The sequence below is a fragment of the Macrobrachium nipponense genome, chromosome 41, assembly GCF_015104395.2.
Source record: "Macrobrachium nipponense isolate FS-2020 chromosome 41, ASM1510439v2, whole genome shotgun sequence".
Lineage (NCBI taxonomy): Eukaryota > Metazoa > Arthropoda > Malacostraca > Decapoda > Palaemonidae > Macrobrachium > Macrobrachium nipponense.
Genome location: NC_061102.1, coordinates 7374909 through 7401710, shown reverse-complemented (window position 1 = coordinate 7401710; position 26802 = coordinate 7374909). Strand labels below are relative to the sequence as shown.

The 26802-nt window shown below is 34.0% G+C and overlaps 1 protein-coding gene across 1 annotated transcript in view; it reads left to right on the top strand.

Moving 5' to 3' along the window:
* LOC135212409 (cell adhesion molecule Dscam2-like) overlaps positions 1-26802 on the top strand; it is a 44210-nt gene that overhangs the window by 13663 nt on the left and 3745 nt on the right. The window contains exons 3-5 of the mRNA XM_064245780.1: positions 1735-1852; positions 10694-10895; positions 26563-26737. Coding sequence (XP_064101850.1) covers positions 1735-1852; positions 10694-10895; positions 26563-26737 — 495 coding nt within the window. The remainder of the gene's footprint in view (positions 1-1734; positions 1853-10693; positions 10896-26562; positions 26738-26802) is intronic.

Below are 26802 nucleotides of genomic sequence, written 5' to 3'. Positions count from 1 at the left end.
TGTTGTGGAAAAAGTTAGCGCTGAATGGAATACTGAAATCGAACTATATATATATATATATATATATATATATATATATATATAGAGAGAGAGAGAGAGAGAGAGAGAGAGAGAGAGAGAGTAGGAGACCTGTCATATGTTAAGTGTTGAACGGAATCAACAAAAATTAACTCGATGCCACTTGGTAGTAATAATGTAAAGAGACATACATACATAGAGAGAGAGAGAGAGAGAGAGAGAGAGAGAGAGAGAGAGAGAGAGAGGAAACCTGTCAAAGAAGAGAACAGATTAACATTGAGATTGGAACCCTCCTACGAAAGAGCAACACAAAAGTGTTGCCTCCGAATCGAACTGGAATCTGGAGAAAAAAGAAAAAAAACACGCCAGCAAAAGAGATGCCAATCAGACCGATAGAAACTTTGTTTCTGTAGTCCAGTGTTTTTTTTTTTCTGGAAGGAAAACAAGATTCACTGTGATATACTATCGAAAGAGAGCGAAGGAGAATATAATGTTTCCCTGTAGAAGCTCTCTGTATCCGTAGTTTTTGAGTCATCGCAATGTCTATGTATATATTCTGTGATTCGAGTTTTATTGTTGTTAAGAAAATTTTGCTCAATACAGATCATTTTTAATTTATTTGGAAAGGGATTTTTTAAAGGAAATGTCTATTTCTTCCTCTTCTCTCTCCACCTACACTTTCTGGTCTAATCTTCAATACAAACTCCCAAAACATTTCCATACCCTTTATTTAACCATTTCCGTCTTTTCTCATTACAATTTGTTTTTACTCGAACTAGTAAATAAAACGCATTTTTAGTCAAACATTACAACTCTCCCAGCTTGTTTTTCTACATCGTATCTTTATGTAAACCTTCCTAATTCCTGCACACATTCGACAGATATTTCTGTACACAGTTTTTTTTTTCACTAACCGTCAGGGTCCCCTTCCAAAACTCAAAAATGTTTTCAAACCTCCCTTCAGAATTTCCGTTTTTTTTTTTATGACACACTTACGCAGTTTATATCAAGTTCCTTTTGAGTGTTTTGCCTTTCGTACTGTGAGTGTTTTATTTTCTGTTTTTTTTTTATAATAGAATTGATATACATTGTATTTATTTACTTGGCTGTTCGTTGCCTTGTTTATTTTTTTTCTGTTTTCCTGTTTTTTGTTGCAGCATTAATACCCATTGCCTTTATTTACCTGGCTTTTTGTCACCTTGTTTAAATCTTGGTTTCGTAAAGGGACGAGAAATTCATTGGTTTTAAAATCAAATGGCTGAAGGTCCAGTAATAGAAGGTGAAGATTGTGCACTTTACAAAGTGTAATTGTGTATTTATTTATGTATTTTAATTTTTTATTTTATTTATTTTTATTTATGGTCACTGAATGATGTGTCCCAAGTCTGACTAGAAGGTCTGTCTGCCCTTATACTTTCTAGATCTATACACACACACACATACACACTCAAAGCAACTATATACATCCTGTATAAAACACACACACAAATCAGCTACATACAAAAACATATATACACAGATACACACACAAAACTCAGACCTAAAGCAGCTATATGCACAAATATATATCATAGATACACACAACCACACTCAAAGCATAAACATACACACATACTTACACTAACACACACACAAAGCAACTATTACGTATGTACAAATACATCTTGATGATGGTATTCAAATCGCTTTAACAGAAATGCCTTTCTTTTTTCTCAGATCCGAGAGAGAGGGTCACTCCCCGGATGGTGACCAAATCCAGCACCGTGCAGCTGTCAGATGCCAGCCCATTGGTCCTGCCCTGCGTGGCGCATGCACACCCGCCTCCCCAGTACAGGTGAGAGAGAGAGAGAGAGAGAGAGAGAGAGAGAGAGAGAGAGGAGAGAGAGAGGTTTTAGGGGGGGAAGTTCCTTCCTCAGTAGTGTAGTCCTTCCTGACTTTATTCTGTAATATATATATATATATATATATCTATATATATATATATATATATATATATATATATAGAGAGAGAGAGAGAGAGAGAGAGAGAGAGAGAGAGAGAGAGAGAGAGAGAGAGGTCTACGACTTTCTCTTGTTCTTTCTTCATGTGTGTGTAACTATATATACATGCGTATGTGTATATTGTATGTATATGTGTATAATGTATGTGTATATAAATATTTATATATATATAAATTGTATATGATTTATGCATAATCATAATTGCTTTTGTAAATGCATCGTATCTGTAATTCATTACTTTACATATGCATATTAATTGTGTTTTTATTCAGCTTCGGTTATTTTTAGTTACTCTCGCAATAAAATGCCTTTTGTAACATTTCCCTGTCGAGTGCCTTTGCTTCTTCATTGGAAAGGTTAACATTATTTAGTAATGTCAAAAATCTTTTAAGATACTTTTGGTGACATTTTTCAACTTTTCGTTACACGCCACTTATATTACTATAATGTCAGTTTGAGTTTTATTTTTAGAATTTTATTTTTTTTAGCAACATTTTCCTAATAGCACCGAATGAGTTATTGGGAGTATTCTCCTCCTCCTCCTCCTCCTACCCTTTCCCCAAGCAACCCATTGTATCGAAACTTTTGTCATACATATATATTTTTTTATTCATATAATTATTAAAAGCATATTGATTACAGCTTACCTAATGTTTCGTTAATGAACCAGGAAAATATATATATATGAATCATTTTCTTTTTCGAAATGACTTGCTGAAGTAAAATAGTTTCCAACCGACCAGTAATATTTAATGTGAAGTTTTATTTATTTAGGTATTTTCTACAAATCGTCACTTAAGTATCCTGCGTCAAGTATCGTGGAAAATGAAATATTTGAAAGCTTTAACGGTTTTGTATTATCGCTTAATTTGTTCCTGGTTTTATGTGTCCTATTTTGAAATACTAAAATAAATATTGAACGAAAAGTGGATGTTTTAAGCATACGGAACAGTAAAAAAAATGGATATCATTATACCAATGAGTTTAGCCTTGCTCATATTTTAAAATACTGAACAGTAACAAAAAATATGGATATGTTTAAACCAAATATTTTTTTTATATCACTTTATTCTCTATTGAAGCAGAAGTTCCCCATGACGGACTTTTGTATTATTTTCCAATGTCATTCAATTATACAACCCATCTCATTCAGTCATTTGTATCTACGGCTTCGCAAAATGAATGATATTTCAGTTTTCGTGTTCATGAGAAAAATGTGCAGTAGATTTTACGCCAGTAGAGTTATTTTCTCTTTTAGTAATTGAATAACCGCGCGTTCGAACACACACACACACACACTGACCTTTGGAAATTAAAACGGCCACAAATCTTCCCCTCTGTATAATTTATATTCATTAAAGATGGTTCCAGCGAAAAATTCGTATTAGATTACATTTAAACGGTACAGGTATGGTACATGTTTCTGTTAGTATGGTATATATTTCTCTTTTGTAAGTACGTTTTAGGTTACATTTCAAACGGTACTACAGGTATGGTACATGTTTCTGTTTTGTAAATACGGTTTAGGTTACATCACAAACCGTACAGGTATGATACATGTTTCATTTATGAAAATACGTTGTAGCATACAAACAGTACAGGTATGGTACATGTTTCTGCTTTGTAAATACGTTTTAGGTTACATTACAAACAGTACAGGTAGTATGATGCATGTCTCTGTTCTGTAAATACATTTATGTGTACAAGAGGAAACGAAAATACTAGACTTCCAGTTACGTTAATTGGAATTTCATTGCAATTCTGTGGATGTTGTTATTTTAGTTTTTATTTATTTTATTTATTTATTTATTATTTTTTTTACGATTCGGGAAAATATAGTTTTTTTCGACATTAGCGTGAGATGTTTATGTGCTTATAAATGTTGGTAATACTGAATATTCAAGGTTAGGATTATGTTACCAATTTTTTTCTGTAAGTTTGAGGACAAACATCGCAGTTTATTAAAAGTTATAGTACGTTTATTAAGAAAATATTCACACTGTCTTATATACCGCTTTTTTCTTTTAGTTTTAGGACGGATATCGCAGAATTTATTAAAGTATATATAATAATTTCAAAATATTCACAAACATTTTATGAAAATATTGAATTTATGATAGTTGATAAATATTCATAAACATTTTATGGAAATATTCACAGTCTCTATATTTTTTTCCCTTTAGTTCGAGGACGGATATCGTTAGAATTTATTATATATTAATGATAATTTCAAAATATTCATAAACAACTTATGAAAATATTCACATTTGTCTCAATATATTAGTGTTTTTTCTTTAACTTTGAGGACGGATATCGTAGAATTTATGAAAGTATTTATGATAATTTCCAAATATTCATAAACATTTTATGAAAATATTCATAATGTCTCAATATATTGCTTTATTTTCTTTTAACTCGAAGACAAATATCGTAGATATTTATTAAAGAAAGTTTGATAACATTATAGAAAAATGTTCATATTATCTCAATAAGAGTCTTAATATGAAATAATGAAAAGAGGCAACTTTAAAAGCTGGAAATTATTTCCCAGCGTTTCCTGTCTCCTTGCATATCATCATCATCATCATCATCGCCATTTCAGTCCGCGTAGGATTTGGGATTTCAAAGAGAGAGCGCCATTTGATATTTCACACAGAGAGAGAGAGAGAGAGAGAGAGAGAGAGAGAGAGAGTTTCAGTGAACGCTACTCGCGATTTCACAGGCGGCACCAACTTCAGCTTAGATTTAACTGAAAGTACCAACTTGTTGAGAGAGAGAGAGAGAGAGAGAGAGAGAGAGAGAGAGAGAGAGAGGCCGAGCGTCCCTTGATTAATATATGGATCTGAGCTGGAATGGTGAGTTTTAGGTAGGGTAATTCGACGGGACGAGGCAGTAGCGAGTGATTTATGATCCTTGCAGGATGTTTTTTTTTTCTTTCTTTCTTTCTTTTTTTGCCTTGGTGAGTGTTTAGGATTCCTGTAGGATGGGTGAGTTTTTAGGATTCCTCTAGGAAAGGGGTGTTTTCTAGGATTCCTCTAGAAAAGTTTTTTTTTTTTTTTTTAGGATACCGGCAAGCAGTATCGAGTGTTTATGGTGTGCGTGTGTGTGTGTGTGTGTGCGCGCGCGCGTGTAAATTGTAAATTGCAATTCCTAATTTACGCCTTTTCAGCCATTCCCGATTCCTGATGCACTCGCCGGAATAAATCTGTGATTTGTATAAAATGTGGAATCTCGAGACAATATATATACTTTTAGAGTGCTTAAGGTATATTTTTAAAGTGCTTCGCAATTTATGATGTCTTCGTGGTTTTCTGAAACAGCGTTTCCGTTTTGGAGTCACTCCTACATCGGGATTCCTTTGCCGGCATATTTGTTTGTTTGTTATTCATGTTTGTTTCTCTTCATCATACAGATCTTGTTTCTTGCATTTTCTCATTTCATGTCAAGTTGAGTTTAGACGTAGAAACAAGATCGGTCCTCCATTATTATCAAGTAAGATAAATCCTTAATTATAATTATCAAAACAAGTAAGATTTATCCTTAATTACAAAGCATAATTTATCCTTCATTATCAAGTAAGACTAATCCTTCATTGTCAAAGTAAGATTTATCCTTCATTATCAAGTAAGATTAATCCCTCATTGTCATTGACAATAAAATAAGATTAATCCTTCATTATCAAGTAAGACTAATCCTTCATTGTCAAGTAAGCTTAATCCACAATTATCAAGTAAGACTAATCCTTCATTATCAAAGTAAGATTAATCGCTCATTATCATTGACATTCAAGTAAGATTAATCCTTCATTATCCACCATTATCAAGAACGATTAATCGTTCATTATCAATTAAGATTAATCTAATATCATTAATACATCATTATCAAGCCATGGTAATCCTTCATTATAAAGTAAGTTTAGTCTTCATTATCAAGCGAGATAAATCTTTCATTATCAAGTAAGACTAATCCCTCATTATTCAAAGTAAGATTATCGTTCATTATCAAGTAAGATTAATCCCTCATTTTCCAGTCATATTAATCCTTCTTATAAAGTGAGTTTAGTCTTTATTAGCAAGCGAGATAAATCCTTCATTATTAAGATTATAATCCTTAACTGCCAAGCAAGGTGAATTCTTAATGATTAGGTAAGATTAATCCTTCATTATCAAGCAAGATTAATCCTTCCTTCTCACTCTTATTTCTCTGTATTCTCGTGTCCACAAACCTTCTGTAACAAAGCTTCTACAATCTATGCTTTCTTGCCTGCCACCAAAGTGCTTTTGTATGTTACTCAGAGCGCATATAGTTTTTATTTTCCTCTATTTTTATTATAAGCTTTGAGAGAATTGTTTATCTTTTTTGCCTGAAAGGGAATCTGAAAGAATTCCATTCGGATTTTGATGTTAGTCCTTTCTGAATATGGCCCCATAATTCGAGTGTAAACGGCTAAAAGCACTCTGGGAGTGCAGTTCACTCCTATGTTTTTCCATGTTCACACATTAGCGTGAGATATTGCGCGCGCGCATGCTTGCAAATGGTTGCGCTGGTGTGTGTGTGTGGGAATTGTAAGTATGTATGTATGTACGTATATGTGTATTATATATATAAATTACATATTTATATATATAATATATATACATATTACATATGTATGTATATATATATATATATATATATATATATATATATAGATATATTTTTAAAATTTTTAATGATTTAAACAGTTAATGGCAATAATTTTCTATATACATATATTTTCCTCTACTATATAATATATGTCTATATATCTCTCTATATAGATTATTGTGTTGTGTGTGTGTGTGTGTGTGGTGTGTGTGTGTTATATATCTGAATTATTCCATTAACTTTAAATCATTAAAAAGAATTAAAATATATCTATATATATTTCTTTATATACGAATATATAGATATATTTGCATATATTTATATATATACAAATTTATTTATATATATATATATATATATATATATATAGAATTTGTATATATACGCATATATACATATATGCATATATATATATATATATATATAGATATATATATATATATATATGTGTGTGTGTGTGTGTGTGTGTGCGTGTGTAAGAGGGAGCTGTTGTATAGTATCAAGCTTAGTTACTGAACCTGAGTTATTTTAGACAATAGATTTTTTATACTTAATTTCTGTTTTGGCAGATAGAGTAATTCGTAAAAGTGTCAAGCGCACGCGCAGTCTGGAGCTCTTGCTCATAATAATAATAGGACTGTTATTAGGAGTTTAAGTGCAATGATTGTATCATGCGTCCCCAACCTTATGGACAAACATGCAATGAACGCAGATCAAATCAAAACGTTAGGTGCTTGAGAGAGAGAGAGAGAGAGAGAGAGAGAGAGAGAGAGAGAGAGGTTAATATGAAATGGAAATCATCCATCGTAAGGACTGTTGCAATATATAAAAAAACACATATATATGATCCACTGTTGTAGCTCATTACATCGTGAATTTACTGAGAGAGAGAGAGAGAGAGAGAGAGAGAGAGAGAGAGAGAGAACATTGATCTCACCTACAGTACACTAGTCGAGAGAGAGAGAGAGCAAGACAGAGAGAGAGAACATTGATCTGAGCTACTGTATGTAACTAATAGAGAGAGAGAGAGACCAAAACAGCTGCCATTCCTGTATGTCTGTCTGACCCCCTTAAGCCTTCATGATCGAGAGGGTAAAAGGGGGAGAAGGGGAATGGGGGCGGGTGTGTCTAGGGTGTTGGAAAACAGAGGTAGGGGGTTGAAGGAGGGAGTGGTTGGGGGGGGGAAGGGGGAGGGAGGTGTGGTCGGCAGTTTAAACCGATTACCTTAATAGAATCAGATTGGTACACGATGAAGCTATTAATGCCGGCTTGATCAATCCTAAATGGGTGATTCGCGTAATCTTTTAAATGGCGATCGAGTTTTTTTTTTTTTTTTTTTAACCCTCCAAATGCCGTGATTATTTGGACGATTTATTTTTTTTTCGTATGCAAATTTCTCTCTCTCTCTCTCAGCAAATTCATGATTTAATCAACTAGTCCTGACGATATACAGTAGATCTGATCCATGCTCTCTCTCTCTCTCTCTCTCTCTCTCTCTCTCTCTCTTCTCTCTCTCTCTCTCTCTCTCAGTAAATCACTATGTAATGAACTAGTCCATTGAAATACAGTTAATTCTCTCTCTCTCTCTCTCTCTCTCTCTCAGTAAAACACTGTGTAATGAACTAATCCATTTAGATATTGTTGATCTCTCTCTCTCTCTCTCTCTTTGTAAATCAACTAAGTAATGAACTAGTCTCTCTCTCTCTCTCTCTCTCTCTCTCTCTCTCTCTCAGGAAATTCACAGTTGATCAGATCAGTATTTATTTATTTTGCAGCCGAGATACTGATCTCTAATATTTGAACGGAATAGAATTGAAAATTCTTTTATGTCATCATTTTTCTGCTGCTGGTTTAACGTTCGCCACTGACGGCAATTTTTTTTTTTTTGTTTTTAATTTTTGTTGATGTTTGTTTCTCTCTCGATCAAGATGTGGGTTCCGTCATTACTTTTTATTATTATAGTTATTATTATCCTTTGTTTATGTTTTTCTCTCTCTGTCAACACCTGGGTTCCATTATTTTTATTTTTGTTGGTCTATCACAGTCCTCCAATTCGACTGGATGGTATTATTATTATTATTATTATTATTATTATTATTATTATTATTAATAGTAGTAGTAGTATAGTAGTAGTAGTAGTAGTATTTTATTTTGTTAATGTTTGTTGTCTTACTGTCAACATCATCATCATTATTATTATTATCATTTATTTTTTTTATGTTTTTTGTCTTACCGTCAATATTTGGGTTCCACTCATTATCATTATTATTATTATTATTATTATTATTATTATTATTATTATTATTATTATTATTATTACAATCCGGTATCTAATTGATTTGCTATTATTATCTGAACTCTATATTAATATCTATTTTCGTACGTTTTTCCGATTTCTCAGTGATTATACATATTTAGAAGTGACGCTGATGAGAAACCAAATTCAACCAGTTCTGTATATAGACTTTCGTTTTTAGTAGGGAAAGTCATTGTCATCTGGTAAACGTAACAGTTGGTTTCAATTCGTGTAGTATATAGTTTACAAGCTGGCGTTTGGACTCTGCTGTAGACCTTCCGTTCTGTCTCTGACGAACTTTGACATCGGACCGACAGTGACCCGTCAGCATTAGACATTGGTGCTTTCATAGTTACATTTGTAATTTGTTTTTTATTGCTTAGGGGAATTATCTTAAATTTTGTTTGCTGATTTTATTGTTTTTTTTTTTTCTTTATTTCATCTTGCAGGTGATACACACACAGTATATATATTTTTATATATGTAATATATATATATATAATATATATATATATATATCATAGTATATCCTATATATATATATATATTATATTATCTAGATATATATATATATATATACCATAGTATGTATGTATATATATATCACATATATATGTGTGTGTGCGAGCGCGCGTGCGTACATGGGCATCTGTGAGAGCGCCCAATTAAAAAAATAACGATATTAGTTTATGAATCTTCTTTGATGGACGAATCTCCTCTCCAGAATATTTTCGAAAAGGCTCAAGGGAAGAAAATCATTTTAATAGTCTTCATTCTGAAGTCTTTAGACAGAGAGAGAGGGAGAGAGAGAGAAGACGAAAAATTATAATGGTTCCCTTAAGGAGCCTATTACTCTAATGGGAGGAAATAGTCGATTATCGAATTTCTCTATTGACTTTATTTTTTATGTTTGGAAAATATATAAATATAATTAACAATTAAGCTATGGATCTATTTTGTTAGATAGGCTGATGGCTATAGTAATGTCGTCACTTATTAACTTTATCACTTACACAATTGTTCGGTGCACTAATACAATTATTACTATAGTAGATTCACATCAACCGTGCATTTGACGTCTAGGCCAGTCCCTTACGACGCTCCTAATTGGCTGTTGATAAGCCAATCACAGGGCTGGAAACTCTCAGTCTCTCTCAAGAGTTCACAAGGGTAGGATCTAGGTTCCCACCTCTCTTAAGGGCTACGTCTTTCAAAAGTATCCCTCAAGAGAGGTGGAACATTCATCCTGCCCCTGTGAACTGTCTCGAGAGACTGAGAGTTTCCAGCCCTGTGACTGGCTTATCAACAGCCAATCAGGAGCGTCGTAAGGGACTGGCCTAAACATCAAATGCACAGTTGATGTGAATCTACTGTAGTGAATACAATACATACATAATATTATATATATATATTATATATATATATATTAATTATTATATCTTCATATATATATAATATAAATATTATATATATTATATATATATAGTATATATATATATGTTAATATATAGATAGTGGTTATAGATATATGTATATATATATCTATATATATATGTATATATATATATAACTATATATATATATAATTATATTCAGATTTTAAGATTCACAAACACTGTGTCTTGTTGGAGGTCGTGATATGCGTTTGTAATCACGTGCAAAGCTAAAGCAGTTCCATTTCTGTATTTCCACCCTGATCCTATACTTCTGCATTCGTTCTTTCAATTAACAGCGACTTCCCTTCCCCCTCAGGTGGTGGCAGGAGCGAGGGGGGGAGAAAATCCCCCTTTCCACCACATCCGGAAGCGTGAACAGAGGAGCCGATGTGGGCGTCGGCAGATCGAGAGGTCGCGAAGGCGTCCTGTTGCTCGACGGACTAAGCCACAACGCCGAAGACGAAGCCATCAAGATCGTTTGCGAGGCTTCGAACGAGGCCGGCCGCGCCACAATGGAGGTATGGAACTGGTTTTGTTGTTGTTGTTTGGGTTCTCAAAGGCTTCGAATGGCTTTGCAACTGTTGTTTAACGAGCTGCGGTCTTCATTGTTGCTGTTGCTGTTGTTGTTGCTAAGGTGATCTTGCCAGAGATTGATGTTATTATTTTTATTATTATTGTTGTTATTATTATTATATATCGAAAGATGAACCTTATTTGTATGGGACAAACCCACAGAGACCATTGAAGTTTTAAATATTATTATTATGTTGTTATTATTATTATATATCGAAAGATGAACTTATTTGTATGGGACAAACCCACAGAGACCATTGAAGTTTTAATTATTATTATATTATTATTTATTATTATTATTATTATTATTATTATTATTCAAAAGGTGAACCTTATTCCTATGGGACAAACGCACAGAGACCATTGGAGTTTTAGAAATAATTCCACAATCATATTTTAGAGTGTATTACTGTGTAAAACAAACAGACTTCGAACACCTGAACGGTTTTCCTCATCAGTAGTGTTGATGTTAACGTTCAGGTGTTCGAAAGTCTATGTTTGCTTTATTATTATTATTATTATTATTATTATTATTATTATTATTATTATTATTATTATTATTATTATTATTATTCAGATGAACCCCTATTCAACAAGCCCACCACAGGAGCCATAGACTTTTTTTTTATAATATTTTATTTTTATTATTATTATTATTATTATTATTATTATTATTATTCAGAAGATGAACCCTATTCATATGAGACAAGCCCACGGGAGGGGTTATCGACTTAAAATTCATCTTCTCAAAGAATATTTAGGCGTTCTTTAGGGAGTAAGAGAAGGTAAAGGGAAATACAGAAATTAATGAGATACACAGAATCATAACCACTACAGGTACATACATTCAGGACGAAGGGAAATCTCTGAAATGCCACTTAGAGTCTAGACACATTGCGTCACTGTGTCATGCAACGTCGTAATTGCAGGTTGCATTTGTAGTTATTCTCGGAATGCATCCGTGAAGAGTGAGTCAGCAGCATTACTAAGTATGGTTGCAAATGGCTTTAAAGTTGGCTGGGAATGCAATTAGCGTTTCACCCGCGCTTTGATGCAATGTGTAACGTTGCTGAATATTATTTCGCGCTATGATTAAGTTCTGAAATGGCAGTAAGGTTTCTGATTGTGCTACGTTTAATGGAGTTGATTTTACCTCACTCGTTTTCATTCCTCTACGGGTCTTGATGTCCGTAGTGGAATTATTGCCACTTTCGGTATTCCTCTGAATATCCTGATGTCCTAAGTGGAACAAGAATTATAGCGTCACTTTTGTTATTCCTCAAAATGTCCTGGTGTCCTAATTGGCGAAAGAATCTTGTCACTTTTTCTATTCCTCTGAATATCCTGATGTCCTAAGTGGAACAAGAATTATATTGTCACTTTGAATTCCTGTAAATGTCGTGATGACCCAAGTGGAAAAACACATAGTGTCACTTTTTTAATTCCTCTAATGTCGTGATGTCCTAAGTTCATAAAGAATCGGTGTCAATTTTGGTATTCCTCTAAATATCCTGATGTCCTAAGTGGAACAAGAAGTATTGTCACTATTATTATTCCTCCAAAAATCCTGATCTTCCTAAGTGGAACAAGAATTACATTGTCACTTTTGCTATTCCTCTAATGTCTTGATGTCCTAAGTGGAACAAGAATTATTGTCACTTTTTCCATTCCTCTAAATATCCTGATGTCCTAAATATTAAAAATAATAAGATGAATGGTATTCTCTTGGTCAGACACACTGTCTTTATCTATCTATGTAATTTTCTTTATGTCATAGGATTGCTTTCGTCATATTCCTTTCGATGTTTATTTCTGAGAGTTTTAACGACATTGAGAAGGCATTTCAATACCACTTACATTGGAACCTCGCTTACCTCACTTTGCACAAACCCCCGTTGGGGAGTATTACCTTCAGTGCACCTCATGTTGTGCACTGTAGGCATTATTAATTAATGTTCTTTGCAGCCTCCCTTCCGTAGGCCCCTAGTTGCAACCCTTTTCATGCCTTTGACTGTACCCCCGTTTATATTCTTTTTTTGTTTTTTTTTTTTTTTTTTTTGCCCTTAATTTCCTCAACTCTCTCCTCAACAATTGTTTCATAGTGTAACTTCAAAAGGTTTGCCTCCTGTTGCAATTCTGAATATATATATATATATATATATATATATATATATATATATATATATATATATATATCTTCACTTCGTTTAATTCCATTCAAGAGAATGAAACGCACTTTTGTTCGTTTATCACTTCGTGAACGCAGCCCCAAAAATTATTTACGTTCCCAAACTAAACATCTCTAATATTATGTTTTCAATTATCAGCCGAGAGTTGATCCCCCTTTCGAACAGGGGATTGTAATTGAAAAATGAGGAATACATCTCTGTTAAAAAGACGTATCACCCTGAAAGCCTTGCATTATTATAGTGATTATTATTCACATGGGGTTGTGTGACGTCACTGATGTGATTGCCAACTCGCGCCAGATTCCAGCCACCAGCTGTGATTGTCAAGTTGTTGTCAGAGATAATGAGAATTGGAACCCTTTTTTTATGTCGTAACTGTTGTTTTGCTTCAAACGGCTGTTCGTGTTGTTTGGACGAAATCTGGATTAGAAATACAACGCGAATAGAATTCTGGAATTTGTGTTGTGTTGTTGAAGACGGAATTTGGGTTGACAACGCGAAGGGAATTCTGGAATTGGTGTTTTGACTTCTGGAATTGGTGGTGTTTTGCCGAAGACGGAGTTTGGGTAGACATCGCGAAGGGAATTCTGGAATTTGTGTTGTTTTTCCTTCTCGAATTAGTGTTGTTTTTCCAAAAATGGAATTTGGGTACACAACGCGAATGGAATTCTGGAATTTGTGTTGTTTTGCCAAAGACGGAATTTGGGTACACAACGCCGAAGGGATTCTGGAATTTGTGTTGTTTTGCCGAAAAAGGGATTTGAAAATACGAAGAGCAACAAATTCTGGGACTTCACAACCAGAGACTCACTTGCAGGTCAAAGCTACGTAGTTAGGTATTAAAAAGAATTATTTTATGGTCCTACCAATGTTAATATAAAAACTTAAATTCAAAAGTGAGATTCATTCTAGTATTGACCCTCAACATTGCAACGATTATAATCTCTCCTGCAATTCGAAATGAACTTCTCCATAGATCGTTGTACCAACACAAAATTTAACCAGAAATTGTTTGGAATCTGTCAGAGTTAAATCTTAATTTTAGTTGGAGATCTGATCACCTCATTCTCTGGGGCATAACTGAATTGCCTATACGGATTTATTTATTTAAAATATCGGTAACATTGTCGAACGGTCGGGATTTAGATGGAAATTCAGGGTTCTCTCCATAAATGACACTCTCTCTCTCTCTCTCTCTCTCTCTCTCTCTCTCTCTCGTCTCTCTCTCCCTCCTTGATAATAATAAACGCGATGTTGCCTTATTTTATTTGGATGGAGATTCATCTTCTGGTTCTCTCTCTCTCTCTCTGAATCATCTCCTCTCTTCTGTGGCTTCTCTCTCTGGTGATTCTGAATTAATGGTTAAACTCGATGTCTTCTTTTCTTTGATGGAATCAGATTCTCTCTCTCTCTCTCTCTCTCTCTCTCTCTCTCTCTGAATAATAATAAACGCGATGTGCTTATTTTATTTAGATGGAGATTCAGATTATGGTTCTCTCTCTCTCTCTCTCTCTCTCTCTCTCTCTCTCTCTCTCTAATAATAAATGCGATGTACTTATTACTAAATATTTGGATGGAGATTCAGAATATGGTTTCCTCTACAAGTGACGCCCCCCCCCCCCCCCCCTCCCCCCCCCCCCCCCTCCTCTCTCTCTCTCTCTCTCTCTCTCTCTCTCGTCGTCTCCTCTCTCTCTCTCCTCTCCATCTCTCTCTCTCTCTCTCTCTTCTCTCCTCTCCTCCAAGGATTCCTTTTAATATGGATATTTAAAATATTCCGAATTTCATGAAAAGGACAAAAAAAAAAAAAAAAAAAATTCATAGGAAAATTAAATAAACGATCGACAACTCGCCCAAAGATTATATATCCTCAAATCGCCCCTCCCCCCAAAAAAAAATTAAAAGAAAATTCTCATAGGATTAATTTTTCTTTTTTTCTTGTTCGTAATGGAAGCTAATTATAATTTTAGTTGTGCACCGTCCTCCCACCTTTCTTACGGATCGTCAAAGTTAGATGAGGTGTGTTTGTGTTTTGGGGGGAGCGGGGGTTGTTGTGTTGGGGAGGGGTTGCAGAACAAAGGCTGAAAAATAGTTTTTTTTTTTTTTTTTTTTACCAAATTTCTGATAATGGCGCCCCAAATATATAATGAGAGCGACTTTGTAGTGTTCGTTTTCCGGGGTTTTTTTTATTTTTATTTTGCCTTGATGTATTTTTATATATATTTTTAAGCTTCATTTCGGTCTTTTTCTTTTTTATTCATTATTTTCGTCGAAGAAAATAAGGCTTTGTTCGTACCGTTAAAAGTACGATGGAATAATATGCAATATGTAATGAACAATCGTTGCAGTGTTGAAAATTACTTTTGATTTTCACTGAAAAATGCCGGGGAAAGACGCGCACCCTTTTACCATAAATGTCTGGGAATGAAAAAGGTGAAAAGGAAGAAAAAGTGTTAAAAATGGAATCACCTAAAATGATTATAAGGTTCCCTTGAATGTAAAGAGCGAGAGTGAACAAGTAAATAATCATACATAGACCTGGGAATTCAGTCCTTTTTATTTAGTTTTTTTTCTTTCTTCGTTAGATACATGTGCGTGTGTACAGTAATTTATATATACTCGTTCAAATCGTGTTTTATATTATATATATATATATATATATATATATATATATATATATATATATATATAATATATATATATATGATATAAATACACACACACACACACACACACACATCGAGCTGCAAATGTCCTTTAGTATCTAATTCGCTCTACCTTGGAATTAATATATTTTCATATATGTTAACCGAAGGGGAAGTTTTTAGCCGTGTGTGTGTGTGTGTGTGTGTGTGTGTGTGTGTGTGTGTATGACACTCTAAACCACTCCCACGCCTAAGAGAAGTAAACACACACACCCCTTCAAATACCATTATTCCCCGAAAGTTTCTAAAAAAAATAGATAAAAGAAAATAAAAATAAAAATAAAACGGAAATGTCCTTTAAAACCTGACTGCGGGGGGGTGCGCAAACTACCTATCTCGGTAAGATAGAAAAAAACCACCTATTTTTAAGGAGAAAGTTTGTAATGATGACGTTTTCTTTTTTCTCTCCCTTCCTTACCAAACCACCTCTCGAAATCCAAACTATTTTCCCGAGAAGTTTCCATAATATAGGAGTCTTCCGTCTCCACATGAAGTACTTCGCGAGATAAAAGGGATGAATGGGGGGAGAGGGGGAAAAGGAAGAATGGGGGTAGGGTGGGAAAAAGGAAGAATGAGGAAGGATGGAAAAAAGAAAGAAGGGAGAAGGGAAAAAAATGAAGAATGGGGAGGATGGAAAAAAGGGAAGAATGGGGGAGGATGAAAAAAGGAACAATGGGGAAGGAAATGAAAATGGAAGAATGGGGAGGAGGGGAAAATAAGGATGTGGGGTAGGAAAAAAAAGGAAGAAAGGCGAGGAGAGGAAAAATGAAGAATTGACAAAGGGAAAAAAGGAAGAAATAGTTATTACTCTGAATATTCGTGTCAGGCGTTTTGGTAAATGGCTTTGATAAGCATACATGCGCAAGTTATGACGTATTTCCCATAATATATTAATTAATAATCATCATTATTTAAAAAAAAATATAAAGCAACATCAATTAAAGATTACTGAAAAGGTTTAGAAAAATCAGAAGTAATGAATATGATAATGACTGATTTTTAAAAAAGAATCATAATAATCATGATAAAGTACCAAATAAACATTATTGAAAAAAGTTAATTTTTTCTTTTAGAGTAACTGATTGGTTCTCTCTATCTCCCATTACCTACAGTTACTTCTTTCTAATGTAAAGTTTGAATTTCAGTTCAATGGCCCCTGTGGTGGGATTGTTTCATATGAGTAGGAGTTCGTCCTCTGAATATTGAATGACATTTATTATCTTCATTGTACACCTTCATCAATCAAAGAAAGTCTTATCTTTCCTTCAGTGGTGACCAAAGTCCCTTCCTGGAAATGAACCTCGACCAACATCCAGAAGGAATGTTAAATGTTTTCCAGCATTTTCTCCACTTTTCTTAATGAGACCTAAAAGTGCGGTGAGGGGAACCAGATATTTTGTTACGGTGGAGGAAATAATTATCTTTAATCTATGCAGTTGAATTAGTTACTCGTCTAGTAATTTTCTGTCATCAGCTGTGGATATGAACGGGAAATATAAATGTGAATAAATAGACGTACTGCCGTAGTTTTTTTTTGTTTTTTTGTGGGGGCGATATATATATATATATATATATATATATATATATATATATATATATATATATATATATATATATATATATTTCCTAATGTTTCTATCGCATCCATATCCACCCGCCCCCCCAAAAAAAAACTACGGCAGTACGTCTATTTGTTCACATTTATATTTCCCGCTCATATCCACAGCTGATGACAGAAAAATTACTAGACGGAGTTAACTAATTCAACTGCATAGATTAAAGATAATTATTTCCTCCACCGTAAACAAATATCTGGCTTCCCCTCACCGCACTTTCAGGTCTCATTAAGAAAAGTGGAGAAAATGTCCTGGAAAACATTTAACATTTCCTTCTGGATGTTGGTCGAGTTCATTTCCAGGAGGGGACTTTGGTCACCAATGAAGGAAAGATAAGACTTTCTTTGATTGATGAAGGTGTACAATGAAGATAATAAATGTCATTCAAAATTCAGGACGAACTCCTATTCATAAGGAACAATCCCACCACAGGGGCCATTGAACTGAAATTCAAGCTTTCCATTAGAAAGAAGTAACTGTAGGTAATGGGAGATAGAGAGAACAAATCAGTTACTATAAAATAGAAAATTAACTTTTTTCAATAATGTTTATTTGGTGCTTTTTCATGATTATTATGATTTTTTTTAAATCAGTCATTATCATATTCATTAACTTCTGATTTTTCTAAACCTTTTCAGTAATCTTTAATTGATGCTGCTTTATATTTTTATTAAATAATGATGATTATTAATTAATATATTATGGGAAATACGTCATAACTTGCGCATATATGCTTATATACGCCATTTTCCAAAACATCTGACACGAATATTCAGAGTAATAACTATTTCTTCCTTTTTTCCCTTCTCAATTCTTCATTTTTCCTCTCCTCCCCTTTCTTCCTTTTTTTCCTCCTCCCACATTCTCATATTTTCCCCTCCTCCCCATTCTTCCATTTTTATTTCCTTCCCCATTCTTCCTTTTCCATCCTTCCCCATTCTTCCCTTTTTTCCATCCTCTCCGTTCTTCCTTTTTTTCCTCCTCTCCTTTCTTTCTATTTTCCATCCTTCCTCATTCTTCGTTTTTTCCACCCTCCCCCATTCTTCCTTTTTTCCATGCTACCCCATTCTTCTTTTTCCCTCCCCCCCATCTTTACTTCCACCCTCCCCATTCTTCCTTTTTTCCATCCTACTCCATTCTTCTTTTTTTTCCTCCTTACCCCTCTCCCTCCACCCCTCTCCCTTTTTTCCCATTCTTCATTTTTCTTTCCATTCTTTCACCCCCTTCTTCCTTTTCCCACCCATTCCCCCATTCATCCCTTTTATCTAGCGAAGTACTTCATGTGGAGACGGAAGACTCCTATATTATGGAACTTCTCGGGGAAAATAGTTTGGATTTCGAGAGGTGGTTTGGTAAGGAAGGGAGAGAAAAAAAGAAAACGTCATCATTACAAACTTTCTCCTTAAAAATAGGTGGTTTTTTTTTTCTATCTTACCGAGATAGGTAGTTTGCGCACCGGCAGTCAGGTTTAAAGGACATTTCCGTTTTCACTTTTTTTTTTTTTTTTTTTTTTTTAATTTATTTATTTTTTTTAGAAACTTTCGGGAATAATGGTATTTGAAGGGGTGTGTGTGTTTACTTCTTTTAGGCGTGGGAGTGGTTTAGAGTATCCTACACACACACACACATACACACACACACACACAACACACACATATATATATATATATATATATATATATATATATATATATATATATATATATATATATATATATATATATATAGTATATCGGACATCGTACCAGAATGGCTTAGTTAGATGGGACGTGTCCTATCTGATATATAGAGGTGGGCTAAGGTAAGGGAATTTAGGGAGACATCATCCTAATGGTGGCATAATCGCGGTGGGATCAAGAGGATGTCTGTGTGTGTATTCCCTCAGACTCTGCTGGAAACTAAATATATTGTGGGTGCTTTGTTAGGGTGCTCGTTTTTTGCCAGTTCTTCCGGTTTTGGGTTTGGTAGCAATGAAAGATACTGATGGTAGGTAGGTATTTCTTTTTATTTATTGGTGGCATTGCCGTTACTTTGTCTGTGGAATGTGTTGATGTGTCAGTGTGATTCAATTTTTTGCTATTTACCAAAACCTGCTGAAATATTTGCTGCCCGCTGCAGATCAGCGGGAGATGTCAGTGTGCCTCACGCGGTGCACTGTAGGCATTTAACTTAATAAGGCTCCTTCGGCCCCTAGCTTCAACCCCTTTCATTCCTTTTACTCTACTTCCGTTCATAGTCACTCTCTTCCATTTAACTTTACTCATCCGATTCCATTATAGGGCAGCTGAAACCTTTCTACCGTCAATTTCCCTGTCTGCGAACGAATGAACCCATAGGTCACAGCGATTGGCATTTGGGCTAAATTTTCTATTATTGCATTCCATTCCATTAACAGGATTACTGTAATTCAACTTGTGACTGTAATCACATCCAGGTGAATAAATGCAGTTAGCCATACAAGCTTCTTCATTTCGAAAATCTTGATTCTCCTTCAGCAAGTTCAAGTTCCGTCCCCTAATCGTAGGAAGCTTTGACTTCTCAAGATCCTCAAGGCTTGACCCTGAAAAGGCTTCAAGCCTTTAAGCTTTGGCTTCTCACCTAAGGAGATTTTAAGCCACGAACTTCCTCCCCTTTGTTCCTAAACTGCTTCTAGGGCCATCTTCCTTAAGCTTTTCATCCTGAAAAATGGCCCCAATTTATTTTTTTCTTAAACTGGGGCAATTAGGATTAGAACTTACTGGTCAGGTCATCCCAGGCTTCAGGCAAACAAATGCGAGTAGATGGGAATTGAACAAGGCGTCATCCGACCTCCAACTTACTCAGGGCGCGTGCTAAAATCTACGGTCAAATAGAGCGTTGATTCACCAACGAAAATTTAGAAAGTCGCTCCATTTTACCATCAATTTTAGAAATTCGCTGTCTTTCAACGTCAATTTTAGAAAGTAACTCTTTCACCGTCAATTTTAGAAAGTCGCTGTCTTTCACCATCGATTTTAGAAAGCTGCTCTCTTTCACCATCAATTTTCGAAAGTCGTTCTCTTTAACCATCAATTTTAGAAAGTCGCTGTCTTTCGCCATCGATTTTAGAAAATCACTCTCTCTCTCACCATCAATTTAAGAAAGTCGCTCTTTCTTTCACCATCAATTTTACAAAGTTGCTTTCTTTCACCATCGATTTTAGAAAGTCGATCTCTTTCACCATCGATTTTGGAAAGTCGATCTCTTTCACCATCAATTTTAGAAAGTCGCTCTCTTTCACCTTCGATTTTAGAAAGTCGCTCTCTCTTTCACCATTAATTTTAGAAAGTCGCTCTCTTTCACCATCGATTTTAGAAAGTCTCTGTATTGAAGGTCACTCTCTTTCACCATCGATTTTAGAAAGTCACTCTCTTGAAAGTGGTCTCTTTAACCATCGATTTTACAAAGTCGCTCTCTTTCACCATCAATTTTAGAAACTCACTCTCTTGAAAGTGCTCTCTTTAACCATCGATTTTAGAAAGTCACTCTCTTTCACCATCAATTTTAGAAAGTGGCTCTCTTTCACCATCAATTTTAGAAAGTTGCTTTCTCTTTCACCATCAATTTTAGAAAGTCGCTATCTTTCACCATTGATTTTAGAAACTCGCTCTTTTGAAAGTCGCTCTCTTTATCCATCGATTTTAGAAAGTCACTCTCTTTCACCATCAATTTTAGAAAGTCACTCTCTTTCACCATCAATTTTAGAAAGTCACTCTCTTTCACCATCAATTTTAGAAAGTTGCTCTCTCTTTCACCATCAATTTTAGGAAGTCGCTCTCTTTCACCATAGATTTTAGAAACTCACTCTTTTGAAAGTCGCTCTCTTTCACCATTGTTTTAGAAAGTCACTCTCTTGACAGTCGCTCTCTTTCACCATCAATTTTAGAAAGTCACTCTCTTGGAAGTTGCTCATTTTCACCAACGATTTTAGAAAGTTGCTCTCTTTCACCATCAATTTTATAAAGTCACTCTCAAACCATCATTTTAAAAAGAAAGTCGCTCTCTCTTTCCACCATTAATTTTAGAAAGTCGCCCTCTCCTTTACCATCGATTTTAGAAAATCACTCTTTCACCATCGATTTTAGAGAGTCACTCTCTTTCACCATCGATTTTAGAAAGTCGCTCTCTTTCACCATCAATTTTAGAAAGTCGCTCTCTTTCACCATAAATTTTAGAAAGTCGCTCTCTTTCACCATCGATTTTAGAAAGTCACTCTATTGAAAGTCGCTCTCTTTCACCATCTATTTTAAAAAGTCACTCTTTCACCATCAATTTTAGAAAGTTGCTGTCTTGAAAGTCGCTCTCTTTCACCATAAATTTTAGAAAGTCATTCTATTGAAAGTGCTCTCTTTAACCATCGATTTTACAAAATCGCTGTCTTTCACCAATTTTAGAAAGTCGCTCTCTTTCACTATCGATTTTAGAAAGTCGCTCTATTGAAAGTCGCTTTCTTTCACCATCGATTTTAGGAAGTCGCTCTATTGAAAGTCGCTCTCTTTCACCATCGATTTTAGGAAGTCGCTCTATTGAAAGTCGCTCTCTTTCACCATCGATTTTAGGAAGTCGCTCTCTTTCACCATCGATTTTAGGAAGTCGCTCTATTGAAAGTCGCTGTCTTGAAAGTCGCTCTCTTTCACCATCGATTTTAGAAAGTCGCTCTCTCTTTCACCATCAATTTTAGAAAGTCGCTCTCTTTTCACCATCGATTTTAGAAAGTCGCTCTATTGAAAGTCGCTCTCTTTCACCATCTCATTCTACACTTTCACCCTTTTAAGACTCAGGATCTCGATTCCTTGAGGCAATGAGAGGTTCCATTACTTAATTACGGAGACCTCAGAGGAGCTGAGGACGAGATTAAACTGCGTCGTAACAGCCATTGCAACTTTCTTTTGGGTTTGCAAGTTGCATCGTTGATATGCAAATCTCCTCTTGCTTGCTAAAGAAGATTGGGTTAATGCTACGTCTTTAAAGGTATTATTATTATTGTTGTTATTATTATTACTATTATTATTATTATTATTACCCTAAAACAATTCTCCGTGTATTTTTTTATAATAATTTATGGATATTTTTATCTGTTTATTTGTTTACTAATTTTTTTCTAATAACTTGTTTTCTCCCCGTATTTCCGTTTACATACTGTTACTTTCAAATAATAACAACAAAAACAACAACTTAGGCAAATTTGAAGACCTTCCCCCTGGTGGTCTGTTCTTTATGAATGAATAAACTAAAAATGAATAATTATTATGCAATAGTACTTACGTTTTACTAAGATGCCTTAACTTGTCTAAATATTACGAAAGGGGGGTGGGGTGGGAATCCATTTCATGACGACAGAAACGTCCTCCTTGCTGGGTAAACGAGAAAAAGGACGGAAAGAGATAGAGAGAGAGAGAGAGATAAGCAGTTGTCTTCTGCTTTTTTTTTTTTTTTTGGAAAGATGACATCTATTTCCATGTAGATGGGATATCCTCTTTTCTTCTCGAGTGCTGCCCTAATGTTACCATCATCTTTTATGGCCAGGGTAATTGTTCTGTCACAACTTGGCTAGTATTGTTTGGCTGGGAGTTTCTTTTATTCGGTGTATTTGTGTTTGTTTGTGTGTTGGTAGGTACGTGTATGTACGCATGTATCTATAGATATACTCGTTTGTACATATGTACTTTATATCTATCTATTATCTATCTATCTATCTATCTATCTATATATATATATATATATATATATATATATATATATATATATATATATTATATATATATACACAAGCGAATACCACAGGAAAATGACAGGCAAAAGGAGAAAGCGCTAAGTACTAACCTTCTGTCTATCATTTTCCTTTGGTATTCGCTTGTATAATGAGGCCACGTGCATCTACCGTGATTTTTTAAACACACACACACACACACAGACACACACACACACACACACACACACATATATATATATATATATATATATATATATATATATATATATATATATATATATATATATATAGTGACTAAGTCAATGGAATTTTGATCCATAAGTGTCAATTTTATTTTCCTTATTCAGTGACAATCATCGTCTGTCTATGTATCTTTGATTTGAACTAAGCACTGAAAATGGTAATTGTAATACCATTGCTTTGCCTCGTTCCTTGTACATAATAACTTGTCGTAATTTAACAGTGTAATTATCTATTGATACGTCGCAGTTCATTGTTTAAGTCATATTTTTCAAAATATTGTAATTTTTCAATTGTTTAGGTCCCAAACAAGTTTGCAAGGAAATCCTGATTGACGCCGAATATGATTTTTCAATTACCAGCCTTTTTCCTCTCCTCTCTCTCTCTTCCTAGCCCTTCCTCCCCCTCCCTCCCCCTTCTTAATCCTAATCTAATCAAATCCTAATCCTGATCTTTGCCAGAGATTCGTTTCGAAACTAATTAAATGTCTGATGGCACTTTTCAAAAGAAGGTTCAGTTTCCAGAAATTGCCGTCCAGTGTCGTATTTTTGTTTATTTCTTTACAATTTTTTTTTTATTTCTTTTAATTAAATGTTTATTGAATTTTGTCTCATAAAGGTTTGTTTAACTTTTATGAATGTTATGTATTTATTGACTGGATTTTTTATTTATTTACCTCGAGTTACTTTGCCGTGAAATGCTTGATATATTATTGAAGGAGTTTTAATTCTAGGATTTTGATTTGAAATATTTAATTATTTTTTTATTTTAAATGTTTATATGACTTTTTTTAAATGTTATATATTTATTGACGGTGTTTGTGTATTATTTCTTGTTTCTTTGCCATGAAATACTCAATAAACAATCGAAGTTTTAATTTTAGGTTTATAAAATTGAAATATTTGAAAATTTGTTTTAAATGTTTATTTGACTTCATGTATTAATACGTGTTTCTTTGCCGTGAGATACTTTATAAATTATTGAAGTAATTTTAATCACAGATTTTTGAAATGAAAGATGTAATGATTTTGTTTTTTTGTAAGTTGATATGACTTCTTTTAAATGTTATCTATTTATTGACGGTTTTTTTTATATCGCGTCGTTTTTCTTTGTCCGTAAAATGCCTCGGTAAATTATTGAAGGAGTTTTAATTAAATGTTGTCGAGCGATTGGAAACGAGTGAAGGAAGAAATTATATTTATCTTGAGATGAATTTATAACTAAGATTATTAACCAAGATTTATATGCATACATATATATACATATATATATATATATATATATATATATATATATATATATATATATATATATATATATGTGTGTGTGTGTGTGTGTGTGTGTGTGTGTGTGTGTGTCTAATTATGTATTTATTTGTTAATATTTTATTTGTGTATTTATTTGTTCATATATTTATTTTTTATTTGCCCATTTCATTATTTATTTATATATTTATTTATTTATATTTTTCGTCTTTAATTATTTATATTATTTATTTTTTATTTTTTTATTACTCATTCATATGTTTATTATTTTATTTATCTCTATTGATTTTTTTATATAATTCATATTTATATTCATCTATTTGTTAAATCATTTATTTATACATTTATTCAGATATCTGTCTGTTTATAACATTATCCATATATTTATTTATTGACTTCTGCGTCGCGTTAGTAAAGTTATGTAACCTTCACTGCATCCCATCTTCTTTATTGAACAAGTCGTGATCCAACCTCCAGCTTACTCGGGGTGCGTGCCAAAATCAACGATCACATAGCGCGTTGTTTCCATTACGAAAATTAAAATAAATACGCTATATTTTATCAGAAATTATTATTCTGTCCTGTTTAACATGCAGATTATTTATTATTTTACGTTTTCATCCTAATAAATAAGTCATAAATATCCTATCCTTAATTCCTGTATCTTTAACTCAACGCAAAACGCCTTTTCCAGACCTTCATAGGCTTTTTCAATAGGGCTTTCCTTCCCCCCCCCCCCCTAACAAGAACAACAACAGCAAGAACAAGGAGAACAAGAACAAAAGTAGTTTGTAGGCTTACTTCCCGAGTAAGCGAAAAAGATATCAGAGTCCCAGACTTACTCATCAATGAAAATTAAATAGTTATTCTTCCCCCTCTACGACTTCTATAACATTCTTCTGGGTACCGGGGTGGAAGCGATCATTTGTCTGTTTGTTATCTTCTTCGAAGTTCTTCTGCAACACAACTTTTGCACGTTGCACATGCATGAATATGACACATTCTTGCAGAATATGAATGCAATCGGTGTCACTTGGGTGGGGGAATGCGTGTTATGTCATGTGCTTGCATTGCATATACTCCATATTGCAATTTTTTTTTTTTTTTTTTATGGTGGGGTATTGGGGGGGTGGGGCGGGCTGGGGGAGAGTTCATGCTTATCGCGTCCTGTTCTGGTTTGGCAGGTTTATTTTCGTCTTTCTTCTTTTTTTTTTTCATTTGTTCTGTTCGGTTAGGATAAAAATGGCTACTGGTAATGGTAATATTATTGTTTTATTTTTGTTATATTGTTACTGTAACTGAAAATATTGATGTTGTGGTTAAACTATTGTTACTGTTGTTTTTCTTCTCTTTTTTTAGGTATTTTGTTTTCATCGTGTGTATTGCGTTGTGTTCATGCATATATTATTTGTAATATACTATATATATATGTATATGTATACGTAATATTTATATTACAAGTCCACTATCTTGTTTAATCTCCATTCTTCGCTTTCCTCTGAAGTCAAAAAATCCTTATATATATATATATATATATATATAATATATATATATATATATATATATATAATATATATATATATATATTGCAAGTCCACTGTCTTGTTTAATCTCCATTCTTCGCTTTCCTCTGAAGTAAAATCCTTATATATATATATATATATATATATATATATATATATATATATATACATAATATATATATATATATATATATATATATATATATATATATATATAATCTTTATTATACTCTAATTCTAATGACCCCAGTTTCACTTTCGAACAATCTTTCCTTTCACATTTTCTCACGACCATTTCGAAACCAGTTCCCTCAGCGTTACTTATTCAATGTGTCTCCCTTCCCAGGTCCGCGTCGAAAGGGCCACGCCAGTCACGGCTCACATCGCTCCCAGGGTGCTCGTCGTTGACGCCGGGGGTGTCGGCGTTCTGAAGTGTCAGGTGCCAGGGACGCGACCCCACTCCATCACCTGGTACAAGGATGGTCACGTTGTCACCCCGGCTGGAAACATTGCCGTGTCAGGTGAGAGAGAGAGAGAGAGAGAGAGAGAGAGAGAGAGAGAGAGAGAGAGAGAGAGGGTCAGTCTT